Consider the following 19,732-nt stretch of genomic DNA (forward strand, 5'->3'; position numbering starts at 1 on the left):
GGCATAACTCTGCTCTGGCTGAATCACAGACTCCTAAAACTATCCTGACGGTGATTAAAAACTCCTCCAAGGCTATCACAACTTGGCGAAATCATAACTTATATCTCGCACACGATCGAATCTGCTAGAACCAAAAAAGTACCACGAGTGTATAAATCTAATCAAATAACGGCTCCGCTGAGGTTTTGAGAGAAAGTCTTGTAAGATTGGGGTGGAGAAGTGGGGGGGGTGTTGGCTGATTGCAGGATTGCTACACCGAACTCAAGGAAAAGTAACATTTTTATCGAGCTCATTCCGCTCTACTTCAATCCTTACCTTATCTCCCTTGGGTCTAATGGATCACCTACGCTTCCCAGAATTCTTTGGGTCATGAGCTGTGATCCCCTCCACACATCAAGCATCCTCCTCAACAACTGAGGGCAAACAGCTTGACTGCGTTTCTTGCACTTTCCTGACTATCAGCTGGGATTGTTTAACTTTTGGTGCAAAAATTTTGGGGGCTTTCTCTTGAGCATTTAGATTTTGCATCAGCTGGGGGTCTCTAAATGTTGGCGGCTGCTTCCAATGTCATTATCTCCTCCCCCATCACTGGAGACCATACCTCTGTCAGATCTTTTATTTCAGCATCACTGACAATCCCTGACCTGTATTCTAACTTAAAGATGACAGCGTGACACAGAGGGTATGACAACGTCTACATGGCCACTCTGATAAGTAACGGTTGATGTATGGCAGTAAATCCTCAGACACCCCCCCCCCCCCCCCCGTCTCCCCTTTGCTTGTCTCTTTGTACACCGTGAAAACGTCTCTCTTCCTCATCCTCTCCCATCGTTTCTGTCCTTCCTGAACAGATGGTAAACATATCACTAATGTCTTGTCTGTCTGTTTGTCTATCCTGTGATGCAGCGCAGAGCCTCACCGCTAAACAACGACTAAACACATCACACTGGCAGAGAGGTACCTCTTCTCCAAACACCACTAACACCATGAGAATTACAATGTCACTGTGTGCTTGATGGTCTAAGTGCTAAAGTACCACTTAGCTAATATTATCCATTTTTTTTTTTTTAACTTTTAGCTCGAGCACCGGTTGTTGGAGGAGTCATTTTCCCACTACTACTGTACTTGCCTGCAGTTACACCAACAGAGAGAAAAGGCTATTTAACAAGGAAATGCATTTAAATTGACAGAAAATGTGGTATAAACAAAGCAACACTTATGAACACTTCATTAAACCATACAGTGGTTTAACATCAGTTTAATGGCTTATTTAATGGCTTTTCAATTTCAGTGCAAGGGGTTTATTGACTTTTATAAAAGTCAAGTGATGTGTGGAGATGAATAAGCAAAAAAAAAAAAAAAAAAAAAGTATTTTATTAGAAGGTGTTTGTAATAGTTTGGCCAACTTCTTTGACATGAGTTAGTTTGGACTAAATACTAAAACAACTTTTCACTATAATGCCATGTAATGCAACATTACCAAACACTACAGCCTCCAAAATGACCATGGAGCTGAGTCAGCACCTTTCTGACACAATCTCACCACAAACTGAATATGATAGGAGGGCATTACATATTGCAAGGCTATATTAGATTAGATTAGATTAGATTTAGAGAGGTGAAGTCCATCTACTGTAACTGGCAAAGAATAGCTCAGAAAAAAATGTTTTCTTTTCATTAGTCATGCACATAATCTTTTTTTATTTTATAACCACTTATGACATGTTGTACAATTGAGTACAAAAGTGCTTAACTAATGCTAAACTTTTGTGGAGACATAAAAAATAAACAAATTGTGAGCAAAGTCAGCTGAATACAGACTGAAATGCAAACTTGCTCAAAATAAAAAAATATGGATTCTGCAGTTTAACCTCCGTATTATTATGCTTTAGACAGGATGTGGAGCGGTGGTTAGAGCAGTGTGAATGAGTACATCTGAACTTCTGATCCTCACAGCCAGATGTGCAATATGCGTTTAATGTGTCACTTGAGGCAGCACTTCATTTTTCTCTCCAATCTACTCTTATTAACCAAGATAAGCAAGCTCGTGACACTTGAAACACAAACACGGCCACCCAATCTGAACACACACACTCATCAAATCATAGCTGCTAATATTTATTATGCCTTTCAAAGACACAATACACGGTGTGTATAAAGCCGTAAACAATGTCACTTGTCACTTGGCGCCCCCCACCCCCCACCCCACCCCACCAGCTATTGCTTAGAAATATGAGAGGAGAAAAGACAACTCCGCTGTGCTGTTTAGACACACGGCTGCTCACAACACAAAAGACATCACAACAGCAAACATGAAACAGAAAGCACGCAGCATCTTAAATAACAAGAAGAAACAGAACAGAAGAAAGAAACAGTGGGGTGGAGAAGATGGGGAGTTAAGGAGCAGAAGATTGGGAGGAGGGGTGGGTGGGTGAGGGTGGGTGAGGGGGGCACATGGCGAGCGTATGAGAAACCCCGTCTCCCAGCCCCTTCCCATCCCTCCTCTCGCTCATAATTAGCGGTTCGGCGTCGGTGCTCGTTTTGGGTTACTTTCATTCCTTTTCTTATTTCCATGAAAACAGCAGTGGGACAAACAGGCCCACATGTGTCTCAGCGTACACCCAAGCTTAGAACAATAGAAGAAGAGAAGTGGGGCATATGAGTTCACTCCAGATGAAAGCTTTAGCGGGAAAACACAGGAATTAGTGAGGTTTTCTCTCACATGTTTTCAAATCAACTTTTCCTATTGGATAAAATGTAGTGTGGAGGGCTGGAACTGCTTAGTTTTGACTTAAACTGGCATACACCGTGACGGGCAGTGGAAACTTTTCCACAAAACTCTACGGGCCATCATAACGCGCTGGTGTATGGTACAAAAACCTACACGTTCAACAAATTCTATGAAATTATAACATGTGTTGCTCTTTCTGTGTGTTATAAGCAGAAGACACGTGAGCTATCAGTCTTTATTTGTCATAATTGCACTAAACATATCCAGTACTTTGGCAACTGTTCTGAGGGATTTCTAACAAATCCATTTGCAAATATTTTGTTGATTCATACATGTTCACATCAGTTGCTCTGGTTTCAGACTCGTACAGGATACTTAGCATGTGGCTACAGCCTTTCTCGATGCCGTACCAGATGCACCCCTCTGCTTCAGAAAAGACTGCAGATATAATGAGACACATTTCCTCAAATCAACACAGGACCAATTGAATGAATGATGAGAGTTAAAAGGGTTGGGGGTAAAGAAAGACTGACACTTAAAGGAGAAAAGCTCTACGAAAAAATACATTCAAAACCAAGAGAGAAAATACTAATAATATAGGGAATGGTGATAGAAGGATTATCTAACTACATCCAGACCCCAGCAGAGAGCCTGAGGGCATCTCCCAAAATCCTCTGCGCCTTGATGTCAATCACATTACTAGGGGAGAGGAGTGGTCCCTTCCTTGAAACTCCTTCCGCAGATGAGTTTAATTTCTAGCTCATACAAGATGATTCCAAGAACAACAAAACGCAGACTTGTCAAACACACACACAAGAAAAGAAGGGAGCCCGTATGCAATTTTTTGTCATCCACATGGCTCCTAACAAATGCAAATACCAGCTCAAGTTAAAAAGCTGAGCTCAAAACCAGATACAGCTAATGTTGTCACAACCTATAAACATTTAAAGCTAGAGCAGGCTGGGGTCTGTACGCTCTGGTTGCTTGAATCAAACAAAGTGTCCTCTCAACCAGCAGGCCCTGATGTCTTTGGGATGCTGTTAGACTCATCTTAAATGGCTCAACCGTGAACTTTTTAAACCTTTGATCAAATAAAGCTTTACTTTAAGGCCAAAGATCCCTTAAACATCACACAGTTGATACCATAAGTTTGAGTTGTTATTGCTAACATGGCATATCCATTTGACACGCTAGTTCCAAACACTGTCACAGGGTGGCACACTCACTTAGCTGGTAATGAAGACAACGCTGACCCCGTCACTAATACCCATATGAAACAAATGGTGCTGCACACCTGATCATACACTCAAACCACTTGGATCCAGCCTGCCTAGCTATGTGGTTACACATGGAGCAGAGCCCCGGGGAACTATGGGTAATTAATGACAGAGCGAGGGTGGTAAGAATCTGTCTCTGATTGACCCAGTTTGACCCTCACCGCTTAGTTGCCATAGTGACTGGTCAGTATCGTTCCCACTGGGCGACTGGTCGAATCCCTGGGGCGAGAAGGTGGTCTGTAGGGTGGGCATGAGTGAACAGAGTGGTGGGGGTGGAGAAGAGAAGGAGGTGCAGACTGAGGTTTCAGATAGGTACAATTACATGCTATACCAAAGAGCAGTCTTTGTCCCACCTTTGCTTCACGACCTAAGGGGATCACTCCCACTTCCCCCACCTTACCCCATTCCACTCTATCCACAGATCTTTGCAAGTCTTTGCCCACGCTTGGCAGCAGGGGGCACAACCAATCTACCGTGTCTCCAAAATGTGTAAATCAGTAGGAAACTTGTCAAAAAATTCCAAGAGTTCACTGTCCAGTGGTTCACAAGGCTGAGCATTCATCATCACTCAACTAAGCAAAGAACATCTGTCATCCGTCCATCTGCAGCTTTGAAAGTATGCTAACTCTGCGAGGGCTAGTGCGGACCTGGACCAGCAGAGTTTCTAGTTTGTTACTGGTCGCTGATGTACTCCTCACCCTTAACTGATCAATCACAATGAAATTTTCAATCTGACTAAAAATGTTCAATCTTGCGCAAAGGGGGTCAATCAGTGTCTAAGGAAGACACTTTAAGGTCCTGGAATGTTCCTCTGTCTCCATTTCAGATCAGATACAAAGACGCATGTCCTGTGGCCCGTGACCTTCCCTGGCCTGTGCTCAGCAGGTAGTGACAAATGACCTGATAGTTAATCTGTCCTGAGGTGGAGCTTTTCGGCAGGGAACAGAGAGCTTGTTTGTGACAACAGGAAGTTGAGACACTGTTACCAGAATAAGCACATTAAAGGATGCACATGCATGAATGCATGCATGCATGCATGACCACACATGCACTTGCAAGCACATCTGGCTATAGTTTCAGATGCAGTGTATCATGGAAATGGCATATAAACAGTGAGCGGTGACATGCTAAACTGACGGAAGAGGTCTTGTGTCCGTCAGATGTATGAAGTGGTTCATTGGCCAGCTCCATCCGGGACACAGGGTCATTGTTGGGTCTCTTACAACCCCGCCATCTTACCTAATGGTCAGCTTTTTCTACGGCCTTCCTTGTTAACAATCTGAGGGTGAATGCTGGGCATTGTGGGATTTTCCCTAGTCTGTGGTGTCTTGTTGGAGCATGCTCAAATGAAGTCTGACGCCAGGAGGCCAAGTCAGCAGACCACACTGACCTGATTCACCGGGGACGGAGAGCGTTAGCGGGAGCTCCGAGAGCCCCTCCGATCATGTTCCCTAGACAACCTCACCCAAACACTGCAAGATTACAATGCAGCTCAGTACAACTGAAATTCTGAAATACCAAAAGTGTGCTGAAGTGCAGAAAGCAATGTGGATGTTCTCCAAGAAAGATCAACCGTTTTATACTATGGGTTCGGTCTGATCAAGTGTGAGAAAAACTAGCCTCCTTTGGCACAAGCTGCAGAGCCCTCAAAAACACACATTCGTGAGAAGAAAAAAAAAACAGGCCACATGAAAAACCCTCCTGACGTGAAGGGTTTTGACTCCTCAGTTAACCAGCTGCAGTAAACAATAGACCAGCACAAAGACTATCTGCAGATGCACATGTGTGGTGAATGCAACTCTGACTCAACACACAACGCCAAAAGAAAAAGGCTGCTTTATGTAAAAGAGAAAATATTTAATGTATGAAACCTTTATGGGTCGATCTTGCCCCCTCAACTTTAACATTCAGAGAGCCGTAGCGCTATAATTTTATGGCTATTAACACCAAAGCAATTCCTATAAAGTTTCAGTTCAGTGGGCTGAAATATAGATTTAGTAGAAAGATGCTTAGTAGAACATTTAAAATGCAGCACATGCAAATTACTACTGAGCTGAGAAGTGGAGCCAGTGAAGTTTAATATGAGGCAACTTTGGTTGAGTCTTCTTGTGTTCCTCGATTTTTCCAGGGCAGACATATTGAGCACAATCATAGCCAGCAGAATGGTGAGGTGATTAAGGATAAGTAATGCAGAAAGCGGAGTGAGACAAGCACCTAGCTCTCGGAGAGAAAAGAGGTAATGATAACAGGAAGTGAGATGAGTTGGTGTTGCCCTTTGGCCTACCAGCCCATCACCTCTGTTAAAAAGGTCCCTCTCTATAAACAGGCCTCTCTGTGCCTATTAAACAGATAGTACATTAGTCCTGAGCTGTGCAGAACAATGTAAACACAGCCGTCTCAGGGTACCAGCGCTGAGCGAGGGGGAGAGGGCGGAGAGGAGGGGAGCTTAGGATGGGGCTATTCCTGGGTCTTCCTGGGAGTGAACTCCATCAATGCTCATCTCTCCCACTGTAATCCTCTCTAGCTAAACACAGGAAGGAAGAGATCGGTAAATAACTCGCTCTTTTGATAAACCCAACTCGCTTCCAGCTCTGTATTTTCCTCTAGTTTTAGAAGGCTTGTTATGCTTCAAAATAGAGCAGCTTGGACATAAACTGAGCATACTACACGTGTATGTGTATATTATAGTGAGGCATATGTTTGGAGAGCACATAACAAAAGATACAGGGTAAACATAACATATTTAGAAGGGAAGTGCAGGATAACGTGTAGTTTGGAGAAAAGGGATGAACAGAAAATGACAGGAGAGAGTCAGAGAGGCCACTTTGTCTAGAGACAGTCAGGGCTTGATCCACAACCTCCTGTGGCTCATTCTGCCAGCGGATATGTGTTGCTCCAGGGCTACAGAGAGGATACACAAGGGATGGATGAGGGAGAATATTGTACAGAAAGCGGGTGGATGGGGAGAGGGTCAGTCCAGGTCAGTCCAGATGTGAGACTGTTAAACAGTGGGGAGCTGGAGGAGGTCAGTGCCCCGGAGTCATTCACGCCCCTTTGTTACAACCTCCAGCAGAACACAGCAACGCGACCCCCGTGGGGGTTGTGGGGACACAGTCGGGATGGAGAATAAGGGGAATGTCTGGGATGTGGGGGACAGGCTCCATACCCTGGGGAAAGGCCAATTACAGGCTTTAAGCCCCCTGTCTGTCTGTGGCATGCAGCTCAGATAAGATGAAAGTTACTCAGGACCAATATCAACATTTTTCCCTCTGTCGCCATAAGTAATGATACAATCCAGATGTTACATATATAACTGCACGTTAAGTATTCTGGGGATTGGCGTGCTTTCATATGGTTTTACATAACAGGAGAGTGACATGGGCTTTTTGTTTTTATTGTCAGTCTTCTGACATACCACAGAACCATAAGATTGAGCCTTTACAGGTCAGTATATGTCCAGAAGGGGTCAAGGGATAGAGGTGCAGGGTCATGAATCTCTAAACCAGCACAAACTGACACTGTACTAGGGGGGTTAATGGGGTATGCAGGCCAGGCTCCAACTTGGATGTATACTAATTCCAACAACAGACATGGACACAAAGAGCGAAACATTAGTTTGGAAAAGACTCAGGACACATAATCTAGAATTAGATGTGACACAGAGGCAGAAAATGTAGTTTTGCAGTGTTTCTTGTACAGTAGGAATGTTGGTCAAGAATATGTTTAGTTTAGTTTTTCTCTCTTATTCCTTCATTTGTTTTCTTTTCTGCAGTCAAATGATACATGGTATAAAGTGTAAAGTGGGATTTTTGGTTTTGTTTTGTTATTTTGATACTGTAAAGACCCCAGATTGAGTTGCTGATACATCATGTGAGCATTTCCGATGTATACAAATATTTAATTTTGGAGTCAATGTTCCTTGTACAGTAAGAGTTCATTCAGTTTCCTTTTTGTTATGTTGTAAAGTTGTTTGGAAGGTTATACTAGTTGTTTTAATAAACTAGTTTGAACTTTTGTTCATAGTTTATTGCATTCCGGTAGATAAGTTGAATAATGAAGGCAAATTACCACTTTTCATTGTATAAATAAAAATATTTATTCTTTTATGAAGTTCCACTGCTGTAAATTAATTTCGTGAACCACTGGGTGCGGCTTCATGGCTCCATTTTGACGATTATATACAGCATTTTTGACCGAAACATAAACACACAAAAAAAAGCCAGCAGAGATAAGGAGCAGGCAGGCAGTTTGTGTGACCCATGGGAGAAGGGGACATACAGCCAGCGGAGCTTTCTGTCTGAGCAGCGCTGTGACCAGTAATAACTCGGCGCTTGAATGTTTGCAGAGGCATGCCCTGGTAATCCCAGCAGAGTAAAGCAACAGGCCGGGGTTAGAGAGGTTAGCTCCTCTCTACTGCACTGCTGTCATCACTACCATGTTCAGTGGTGTGACAGACTAATCAACAGTAGGCTGAGAAGCACACTCAAAGTCAATGCTGGCCTTACAAAATCTGACATAGATAATGTAGTATTAACCCCCCCCTTTCCAAAAAGCTCTCTCTGGGAGGGATGCACAGTAGTAGTGTGCATGTTTGGTTTGGTGAGGTAGAGACTCTGGCTGGGCTGTTGATGGGAAGGTTGGTGCTCCTGTGATGTTCTGGGAAGTGGAGAAAGAGCGAGTCTGTTGAGTTTCGTCTTGGCTGCGCCGCCCCTGTCCAGCGTTGAGCACTTCTAGCATACACATTCTGTAGCTGTGGGCTGGAGCTGAACCAAGCCTGCTCAATCTGACCCATTCAGACCGAAACCCAGTCACATGCCAGACAGCCACGGGGGGAGGTTATAGGTGCAGGCAGGGTGGCAGTGCCAGCCAAGAAGATATCTGGCCCACTCACACAAATAGCAGTGCTATATTGAGAAAATCCAACGGTCTCCATAAAGGCCGAATAAACTGTAAATATCACACCAACAGCATTTATATATCTCAGTCCGGCTCACATGTCAACCTCCATAACCACATCTGTACATCTAACTCATAACCTCCCAGCTGCAAGACCCTCACAGGTACCCTTCAAGCTAAGGTTGCCATTTGAAATCTGCAAAAGCACATTTGCACATTTCCGAAGAGCTTTTTAAGTGTTACAGCATATTCAAGCATTACCTCATGAGTAAAACACTGGGTTGCTGCTTGGAAAAGATGTCTGGGTCACAAAGTAGCTATTATACAGTATTTTATTTTGCACAAAGCGTGAGTATATATACGGGGAAAGACATGAACTAGGCGAGCCCCTGAACTCAATGGCCTTTTGCCTCAGTTCGACTGCTGCCCACTCCAAGGCTCCTGTGCGCCACAGAGGGGTTGAATGAACTCACACTGTGCACCAGCGATGGTGGAGCGTCCAGCTCTGCCCGGTCGTACCCACAGCAGCCCTCACACACTCAGGCAGAGCAAACACAGTCCAACCGCCAGGCAAAGCTAAAAGGCATTTCATCCCGCCATTCTGTAATGTAATTAACTTCCCTCTGTCCATGTTGAGCCAAAGCAAAAAAAAAACCTCACATGGAAATTAAATAAACAGAGGGGGCACAGAGGACACACAACTCATTTCCCTTAATACCTCAATAAAACTCGGGGCCCGTTTTGATTGCAAACACCAACTCTCACATCGCGCTCAAGGCCTGATTGTGAGATTTGATTCTTGAAGAATGTCAAGTTGAACTGCGGCCAAGTGCTAAATATACAACTCTGCTGCTAAATACAACAACGGGCTGTTCTTTACATAGTCACCGTGAGTTTAATGAGGCTCGGCTCCACCTGGGGACAACTCACCTTAGAAGGCTGCTAGTTAGGAATCTGACCACAAACAAGTGGTGAGAAAGTTGCACTTTGAATTATCCAGGTATAGCAGACAACCATGGGAGAGTGGATCAAAGAGTCATAAAGTAAATGGATACTGGAACTATAAGCCCTAAAGTCTTCTTCCTTTATTTAATAAACCAGCGATGGCCCCAGCTGAGGACCAAGGTTTATGAGGTTGTTTTCAAATTCCAATTTGGCATGGGGCACTGCTGCGAGCTTGTTTTATTTTTCCGTGATTTAGTTTAATAAGTTCCTAAATACTCGGCTGTCCTACTGCTTGCTTTACAGCTTCAGGAATATAAAGAGACTCCCATGAAAACAGAAAGGTAAGAGAAGGAAAGAGGACATGGTTTTAGTACTAGTGAGCTCACAGTGTAGAGCATACGTTGAGCTGAAGTGAGAGGCGAACTATTGACGACTGAAGCCGGGTCCACGTCTGCGTCTCTCTATCGGATTTAACCTCTGACCTTTCTGCCGTCAAACACACATGTACATCCGCCTCTGTCCACCCCCGTAAACTAGACCCCTTCCCTCCTCTAAAGTCAAAAAGCCACTAAACAACATGATGGAAATCTGGCGTTTTCACAGTGTTTACTGGAGCCGAATGTTTTCCCTACAAACACAACTGACCTTGTTTACGAAGGAGAGCGACCTGCGTTTTTTCCTGTCTCTGTCAGTTTAACACAACATTCTGGCCCCCATCGAGCGAGCCACAAGCACCCACTTACCTGCTGAGCGTAGACCATAAAATATTTACCAAAGGCAAAGATGTGAAAGAATAACTACAGAGTTATGCACACATTGCTGGTGAATGTGCTGTTTTAATATTTCATTTCGCCAGTGTGACAGTGTTTAAGATTTCATTTTAAAACAACATGTGCATTTTAGAATTTGATTCACATTCCTCGTTACTGAAAAGAGAGGTGCCTGAATTTAAAGTGTTAAAAAGGCTTAAAAAGAAATCTGTCAAGCTATCATAGCTAGCCTCAAATTTTTTGAAGTTGCGGACATCTCATTTTGAAACACTCTTTTTCATTTTCATCACCTGTAGCTCTTATGGATAACGTGTTTTTGTGAGATGAGTACGGACCTGCAGCAGCAACCTCTCGAAGGCCAGGCAGGCGTCCCAGCGGGGAAGGCAGGGGTGGCGGAGAGTTTGGGCCGTGGCCAGGCCCAGCTGGAGCACCCCGCAGTGACTCTCTAGCGCTCCCCAGTTGCTCCGAAACAGCTTCATGTAGGTGCACAGCTGCTCGGGGGTCACACGGCCTAAGAGGAGGGAACCGAAAACTGTTATCTTGGGGCGAAATTTGGACCCCATTGCAAATGTATTAATCGTTGTTGGTCAAAGCATAACACGCAATATATACTGTATATAATCCAAAATGGGCCTAATGGTATTTTGTGTACCATCTGTTACAAACAAATAAAAATGTTTGAAGTGACATACACACACATACACAAGTTATTCATCCTGGGAAGAGCAGAGCGTGGAAACAGAATAAATAGACAACCTTTTCCCAAGCATAACAGCCTTTTTAATAACCACCACACTCTCAGCTCAGGGCAGAGGGGAATGACTGATACTAAATCAGATCATAATATTATCTTAATGAGCAAAAACTTCAAGCAGGCTGGGAAAGAAACAGACGTGTGTGTGCGTATGTGTGTGGCTCTGTGACACATGAAGTGCCAGTCAGGAACTAAAATTCTTTATATGAGTGAGCTTTAGGTGTTAGAGTTTTCAGTGAGATGTTTGTACGGGTCACAAACATCGCCAAGTGTGTGTGTGTGTGTGTGTGTGTGTGTGTGTGTGTGTGTGTGTGTGTGTGTGTTTTTGCATGCAGCAGAGGTACAGTACTGTTGATAAGAGCTCCTGAGAGCCGGTCTTGAGTGTGACTAATAAGTGTAAATCAGAGGTTTTCACTGATTATTTACAGAGGCAGCAGAGAGAAGCTGGACTCCTCGTACTGTTTAAGACCCTCAGCCTCCTCTCTGCACGTCCCACGAAGATTCACAAAGACACAAGAAGCAGCGTAAAGGCTGTAAGGGCCAATGGGTGTGTGTGTGTGTGTTTGTATGTGTGTGTGTGTGTAAGGTGGCCTGGAGGTAAGAGGCGCTGTTTTAGGGGTTGGGATAGAGAGGGGCACACATTAACTCCCCATAAAGACTACTTCTTCATGTTGATGTTCTGAACCAGCACCAGATGTGGGAGTATTTCCTGTTGGACTACATGGCCAATGTTTTCTTTAGCAGGGCCAAACACATGACTAAAGGAGCAACAGACAGGCAGAATAAAAAGTGGAGCAGAAAGCTACAGAATACTAAAAGACAATATAGATTTGTGACTATTAGCAAAGGTGAAGATAAATCATTTTTTCTTTCATAAACTGGATGATAAAATCTATGAATATGGAATATTTTCAGAGAGAAAATTGCAAGGAATCATCTAGGGCAGCTTGCAATAAAAACTCATTTTCACTGCACTGATGCGTAAACCTGACAGCGGAATAGAAATCTGCAAGTCGGCCTGTTGGGAAACATACTTTCTAAGCTGTACCGACAGTGTCTGTTTGTCGTGCGGGCACTTACGAGCAAAATAAAGCAAGTGCCTACAAAAAGAGGATCGAGTTTCTTGTTGAAATTAATGCATTTTCAAAGAATAAGCTTCAGTCCAGACACAGTCAGGATCCTGAAAAGCTCTATTGTGAACATATCCAGCCATAAAACTCCTGGCGGTAAAAAACCATGGTTCACGAATCTTGATGTGCCAACTATAATTCAGCACAGAACCAGGAAATAGGTCCAATGCGAGGGCCAAGCATAATTCCGCCCCGAGAATAGGCAACCAGGAATTGAACAAAGTCAGCCAAGTATAATGAGACTTTACAGCTAGCACACACCAGGTGAGTCTGACTGAGAAAATGTAAGACACTGGAAAAATCTGACAAAGAACTTAAGACGGGAAAAGCCACACAAAAGCCTGTTCTCCATTACACAATCAAACAGGCCTGGTCCAACCTCAGCTCTTATCTATGTCACTAAACTTCCCTCAAAACAATTCTACGATTCCTCAGTCATCTTGCTGCCAGATGCAAAAAATGAATCTTAGGGGGAAGATCTGACAGCTGAGTTGTACTCTCAAAACTTAGTGTGTTTCTGCAGTAAAAGCAGCACCGACTGGAAAAGCTTCTATGTTTCAGACTCTAATAAATAAGTCTGTATATGTAACAAGACACGGCGACTTAACTTTTCCATGTCAGCGTTTAAGATTTGTGTGACACTGTTTCCATTACATGCCTAACTCTATGATTCAATCTATTGTTTTGTGTTTTCCTGTTCATTTTGAGCATATTTAAACATAAGTCTTTCATTTCTAGTGTTCAAAACTGCAGAAATACTTCATGTATGTTTCAGCTATCTGTATCAAGTGTTAGACACATGAAAGGTTTCTAATGTGGAGTTCATTCAGTTAAACCAGTTGTTTACTAGTTGCCTAAGGTTTCAGGAATTTACATTGCTGTAGTGTCCTGGCGCATGTTGGATATCACCTAAGATGGTAGAGAAACCTGAACCTTTCGGCCCATTTTAATGTTCTTCTGGGTGTATTTATCGCTATACCTGCCATAAAACAAATCACATTTTGACTCTCATGCTATAAACATTTTGAGCTGCTGCCCATTTTAGCCTGATGTGCAGAAGTGGCAATTGAGGTTCAGCCATGATCAAAGTCCTGAACAATGCAAAAAAGGGCAGGGGCCAACAATGATTTAGTCCGGTTACTGGAAGATGACTTGCATTCTAGGTGCACAGGGTTACTCAGAGGCTAAGTGATGTCTGATGTCAGCATGGAGCTGAGTGGTGGCCTGCCTCAGCAGCTGGACAGCCTCATAAGTAATTCTGCATGGATGGGGGACACAGGAAGGCTGAGAGACTTTTATTTATGCACTCTAAGAAGAGGCAAAGTCCGGGAACTTTTACTTTTGGGTGTATGTTTGGGGCCCCTTTTCAGACTCTACTGTATGAGAATGGAGAGCACATGACATGACAGGGCAGCACACTGATGCACCAACATGTCACTCAGACTATGTTTAATGTCTGTATGGAAGACACTTTTAACTGTGGATCTGTCTCAATTAAAATGTGTGTTGTGATGAGTGATGTGATGATCCAAATATCTGATGAATCACTTTGAACAAAGGTGTTTAATCCGTTCCATCTGCATGGATGAGCCATGTGGTACAACTCTGAAAAGCAAACTGGAACAAGTTTTGATTATCCCAAAAAAAAAAAAAAATTATCTGCTTGATCTTATAATCATACTTTTTTGTGTGTGTATATGCTTTTTAAACAATGTGTCTCTGGAATGACTGACAGAGGTATAACTGAGGCTGTACGAGCAAGGCAGCAGGACTGAGCTCTTACTTGTGTGCACGTGTGAAATTTCCAAATATAGTACTTTTGATAATGCTTATTGCATGACTGATTCCTAGCACTGTATACGCTGTGGTTTTTGAAAGAAATAAACAGCTGAGACCATATTTATATCTTACTGCTTATTGTTGCTCTGCATGTTAGCATGTGTCACAGAATGGTTAGAATCAGTATTGGCTGGTTCAGGTTGTGTTTGGTCTTCTTGTCTTGTCTGCATTGCTACGTGTACTATACAGTGGATATTGTCGCTGTATTATTGTTGCTGTCTCTTGAGAATGCTAATTTTGATGCATCTTTCTGTCTTCTGTCTAATACTGGCACACTTACAGAAATACTAATTATTGTGCGCCTCCCTTTTAAAAAAATTAATGAAATATTTTTATTGAATTTGTTGTGTGACGGTGACAAACAAAATAAGCAATAAATGAATACTAATAAATTAAAGAGTCTCATTAACTGAAGAAGAAAAACAAAACAATTATGAACTGAAGTATAAAGCAACCTTTTGCTATTTCAGAATCATGCTTTAATTGTCTTTTAATTGAAGATTTAAAAAGGAAGAGATGATATGAATATGAATACTGATTTGAACTAATTGGGATAGTGCATTATTTCACACTGCTTGAAATGATGAATGCAATCAATTGTGTGCTTGAGTCTCATTCCTCCACGCTGTTCAAATCCCAGAGTACACCGAGGGAAGAAAGGCCCTGTCAACACATCTCATTTACACTGCAGTATCAGTGAAAACAATATAACACTGTACACATAACGTAACGCTGTGACGCACGCGCACACACACACACACACACACACACACACACACACACACAAACAGATAAACGCACGTTAACGGACGATGAAACTAAAGCTGTCTGAGTAATTCCCTGCTAAGAGCAAAAACACCAAAGATAAACACTGGACTCACAATCACATACACATCTACACACACACACACACACACACACACACACCACTCAAACACACACACGGAGCGAGGGAATTTCATCATCCTATTGTGCTATGAGAAACCTGACGGGTCATGCTCGGGCTCTGAGAAATGGATTATTTTCTCTTTCTCTCTGTGGATGATCTTATCCTGTTGAGATGAAAAGAAGCCAAGTTGGGTCGGTCTGTCTGTATGTGAGAACGCAGGGGCCTGTACTACACTGCTGGACTATTTTCTCTGCTGATCTGCATAAACCTCCTAGAGTGAGAATGCGTTCAACGGTGCGAGTGGAAAACTTCTACTCTCCTAGAGTGTGAGTGGGCACTGAGAGAGCAGATAGGTATTAATGCTAAGCGTTTCATGTTACTGGGTTTAGCTTGGTCTCCTATGAGCAGACCATGATGGATTGAGAACTCCGCTGGTGGTGCTGGTGGGCAGGATGGGAACTGTGTGGGGGTGTGCTGGGAGCTCTAAAAGGCTTCGTGGAGTTTGGTCGTCCGCCAGTTGGGGTATAAAGGTTCAGTGTGTGTAAGGAGTTTGTTCGGTGCCCCCTCTTTCCTCACTTTTCTCTTTCTCTCTCTCTCTCTCTCTTTCTCTCTCTCTCTCTCTCTTTCTCTCTCTCTCTCTCTCAGCAAAGATATTAAGTCAACAGACTGTCAGTCAGCAGGCGGGAGCAGCATTAACGCTACACCTTCTTCATACTTTCTTGCTTTTACTGCCACTCTTAATCTGTTGTTTCTTTTGTTCTTTTTTTTTTCTCCCTTGCAGCTCTCCCTCTTGTTGTTGTACATTTGTCTAAATAAATCCGCGATGAAGCGTCCGTCCAGAATTGGAAGGATCGTTGTTTAGCCCAAATGTGTGAAAGGAAACCACCGTGTGTACGCAGATGCTTGGCAGAGTGTTCGGGGTGTGGACACATATGTGTGCGACCTCCAACATATTACAACCTGCTTGTTAAGAGAGGAGACCTTCTTCGCAGCCCCTCCCTCTTAACTCCCTCCTTCTGCCAGATGCTAACCTGCATATTAGCCCTGAGTATGTGCGTGTGTGTGTGTGTGTGCGTGTTTTTGTAAGTGTAGTACATCAGTCACCCATTACCTATATGAGTCAGAAGGCTGCATAAAGGTGAACGTGCATGTATACTTGTGCGTGTAATGACTTTATTTTTTGCGTGCCTGCACATATTTTTATCCCTTGCTTCAGCCCCATTTGCTTCATTAACAAACAACAAAAGTTTTCGAAAGCAGCGTGTGTGCGAGCGAGCATGTGTGTGTGTGTGTGAGTGTGTGTCATCGAGCCAACATGTGGTTCAGATTTCCTCTGTGGCCACATGGACAAATACACGGCGAGGAGGAGAAGCTGGATCTCGGTAGGAGGCGCTATAGTTCTGCACTACAATGGTGCAATATTTACACACACTTCTCTAATTGATTTTTATGTATTTTGTTTTTAATTGGCATGAATTTGTTTCTTTCTTTTTTTTAACACTGGGAAACAATACGTGTCCCTCTATTCCTTCTTGGTCGCTATCTCATTCTTACCCATGCTCATCTTGATTGGCAGTTTCTCCTTGCTGGCTGCTTCCACCAGTTGCCGTCTGACCTCCATCACTCCCTCTTTATGCTTACTGGTCAGCATGGCCTCCCACAGCGACCGCGCTGCTGATGACCTGAAAGGTAGAACAATCAGAGAAGTCAGTTAAGTCATGAAAAAAACTGTGATTTTTTTTCTTCCAGCGCTGGAGAAACTGTTGCTTTTCTTGTTTGTTCAGAGCTTGCAGGCCTCTGAGCGTAAACACAAAAGAACAACATGGACGTGATTGAGTGCTTGTCTCAGTGACAGAGCGTTGGCTGAGTTGGAGAGCGGTTACTCCCCTGTGGGACCCCTCACAGGAAAAAGAAAGAAATTAGCACGGGGGAACATTTAGGAATGTTTTCAATCCACCTAAAATGTGAATCAACATTCCTCTGGACTGATCTGTGACGTCCTTAGTACATCAGTGGCAATAGAGCCTGGAGACCAAGGCTCCTCTTGATACCATCTTGGTCCCTCGCCTCATTATCTGCTAGGTTATGAAACACACTGATCCGCATCTCTGGTGGGAGAATGATGATAGGGCATGTGTGTAAGACCATTACCATCTGCCATGAGCAACGAAAACAGCTTCAAATATTTCCACCAAAGAATCAAAGAGCGCTGTTGAACTTTATCATCATTAGCTTCACAGAGTGACACACAGTCTCATAAAATGGCCCCTGTATCCTAAACCTAAATTCAAGCTACAATCCGTTTTTTTTTTTATGTCTCCTCTTTCATTTCATGCCCTGTTAAAGTCACTGACACTTTGTAGGATGGATAAAAAGGCATCAAAGCCGACGTCTATGTCTGTGCCTTTGACAACAAGACAGACAAGTGGACACGATCGTCTCCGAGCTCTCAGGAGTGACCAGAAAGTGATGAGGGAAAAAGAGACAAAGAGAGAAAAGAGTCTAAGGACAGAGAGTAGATGAGGGGAGAGGGGAGTTAGGAGGGAGCTCGTTGACAAATCCACTCTGTTTTTCTTTTTTGAAAAACTTTTTTCTTCTCTCGCCTTTTCTCCTTTCTAACTGCTGCCATGTGTTTAATATCAGATGTAATCTGTTCCAGACCTTGGGCTTGGGCTGGATGGGGAGGAGAGGGGCTCACACTGGGACGGCCGCCATCTTCACACTAGAACCAGACACAAAGACCAGCAAACACGACACAGCACTCAGGACAAAATCTTATGAAAAGACTCATACAGTAAAAAAAAAAAAGAAGATAAATCAGGTATTTCATAACAACCTCTTAGCTTGTTTAGTCTTTTTTTGTAAGAACGTGAAGATAAAAGTGAATTGCAGCCATTGGTCAAGATTGATGACATGGTATAATTTCTGGAAAACACATCTCTTCATCCTTTTGGAAAACACCTCCCATGCACTTAATGATGAAGTATTGGAATGGCTACGATTATGAAAATCCTGAAGTCTCACATACTTGTCATGGCTGAAATACCAGTAGTGTGACTTGAGCAGCCATATGTAAGCAGCCATGCGTATGTGTTTAAGGATATGTGCACATGCATCTGTATATGTTTGCTCACAACCCTATGCATCTGTGTGTGTTCCAAGAAGACCGAGGGCCCCGACAGAGTGTGGATGAAATATGGTTCTAATTTGGCTCGTTGCCCACCCAGCCCCCCCCCCCCCCAACCCCCGCTGGCCAGCTCCCCTGACGCTTTCTCTGGGCCATTTGGTCGGACGAAGGCGGGGGTTCGAGCTGGGCCGAGGGGTGAGGGGTGAGGTTTATACTGGCAGGGTGCGAGACAGGCTCCATAACCAGCCAGGAACCTTGTTGAGTAACTACTATACTATGGAAGAGGAGGGAGAGATGGAGAGTGGGGTTGAGGGGGGCTGGGAGCGCGGGACATGTGTGCTTATCCATCTGTGTGGCTGTGTGAGAGCGTAAAGTGCAGAGTGGCTCTCCCTGTTTGTAAATGCTGCTCAGACGCAGACTGAAGGGGGCACTCTTGCTCTTGACTTGTGTGCATCACAGTGAACCTCTTCTCTGGCTTACTTGGACAGGCTGTGTGGGTGTGTTTGGAGAGTGTGGGTGTTTGTGCCCCAAACTGAATTCCACTAGATGTGTAATGACTGTTGTACCATTAAAAGCCAGTTAAGCAACAAAATAGTGTAACTTGAAAAAAAAAACAAAGACGACGTGTGCACCACGTAGAAGAATGAACACTCATGCGCCCATTAAAGTGATGAAATACCTCTGACTGCCTCAAAATATTAATGACTGTGGGGGTAAGGGGGGGATAGTATTCCTGGAAGTGTATGATACAGCAGAAAAGAATGGCCCTAACCGGTCTGACGCAGGATTTCTTCAATTTACTCCTCATCCTGTGGCCCCCTCATCATTTAGTTAAACACACGTGTGTGCGTACACATTTTAGTGTTTATTTGTCTAATCTGACTCCTTCTCATACACACACACACACACACACACACCCCAAAGTTCAGTATTTATAACATGATTCAGAAGTGAGTCATACTTCATACATACGATTGATTATGCCTCTAGGCTGAGTGGCAAGTGGAACACACACCATACACACACCATACACACACACACACACACACACACACACACACACACACACACACACACAGAGAGAGAGAGAGTGTTCAGTATTTATAACATGATTCAGAAGTGAGTCATATTACATACATAAGACTGATGAGGCCTCTGGGATGAGTGGCAAAATGTAACATACAACAGAGAAGTACTGGAATGAGTTTGTGGTGCTCACAGCATTGAAACATGGAATTGTAAAATTCTGCAGTAACATCTCTTTCCGGAAAGCATCCCCACTTCTCTGTATAATCCGCTTAACACGCTGTTAACTGCTTTCATGGGCAATGTTTCTACTGCAGAAAGTATTCCAATATAAACATGGTAAAGTCT

At 43.5% G+C, this 19,732-nt stretch overlaps 1 protein-coding gene across 1 annotated transcript in view; it reads right to left on the reverse strand.

Annotated features, from left to right (window-relative positions):
• Positions 1–19,732, reverse strand: part of scfd2 (sec1 family domain containing 2) — an 87,640-nt gene that overhangs the window by 60,415 nt on the left and 7,493 nt on the right. Inside the window, exons 3-4 of the mRNA XM_053322539.1 lie at positions 16,786–16,913; positions 10,955–11,130 (exon numbers count right to left, since the gene is read on the reverse strand). Coding sequence (XP_053178514.1) covers positions 10,955–11,130; positions 16,786–16,913 — 304 coding nt within the window. The remainder of the gene's footprint in view (positions 1–10,954; positions 11,131–16,785; positions 16,914–19,732) is intronic.

The sequence above is a fragment of the Scomber japonicus genome, chromosome 7, assembly GCF_027409825.1.
Source record: "Scomber japonicus isolate fScoJap1 chromosome 7, fScoJap1.pri, whole genome shotgun sequence".
NCBI lineage: Eukaryota > Metazoa > Chordata > Actinopteri > Scombriformes > Scombridae > Scomber > Scomber japonicus.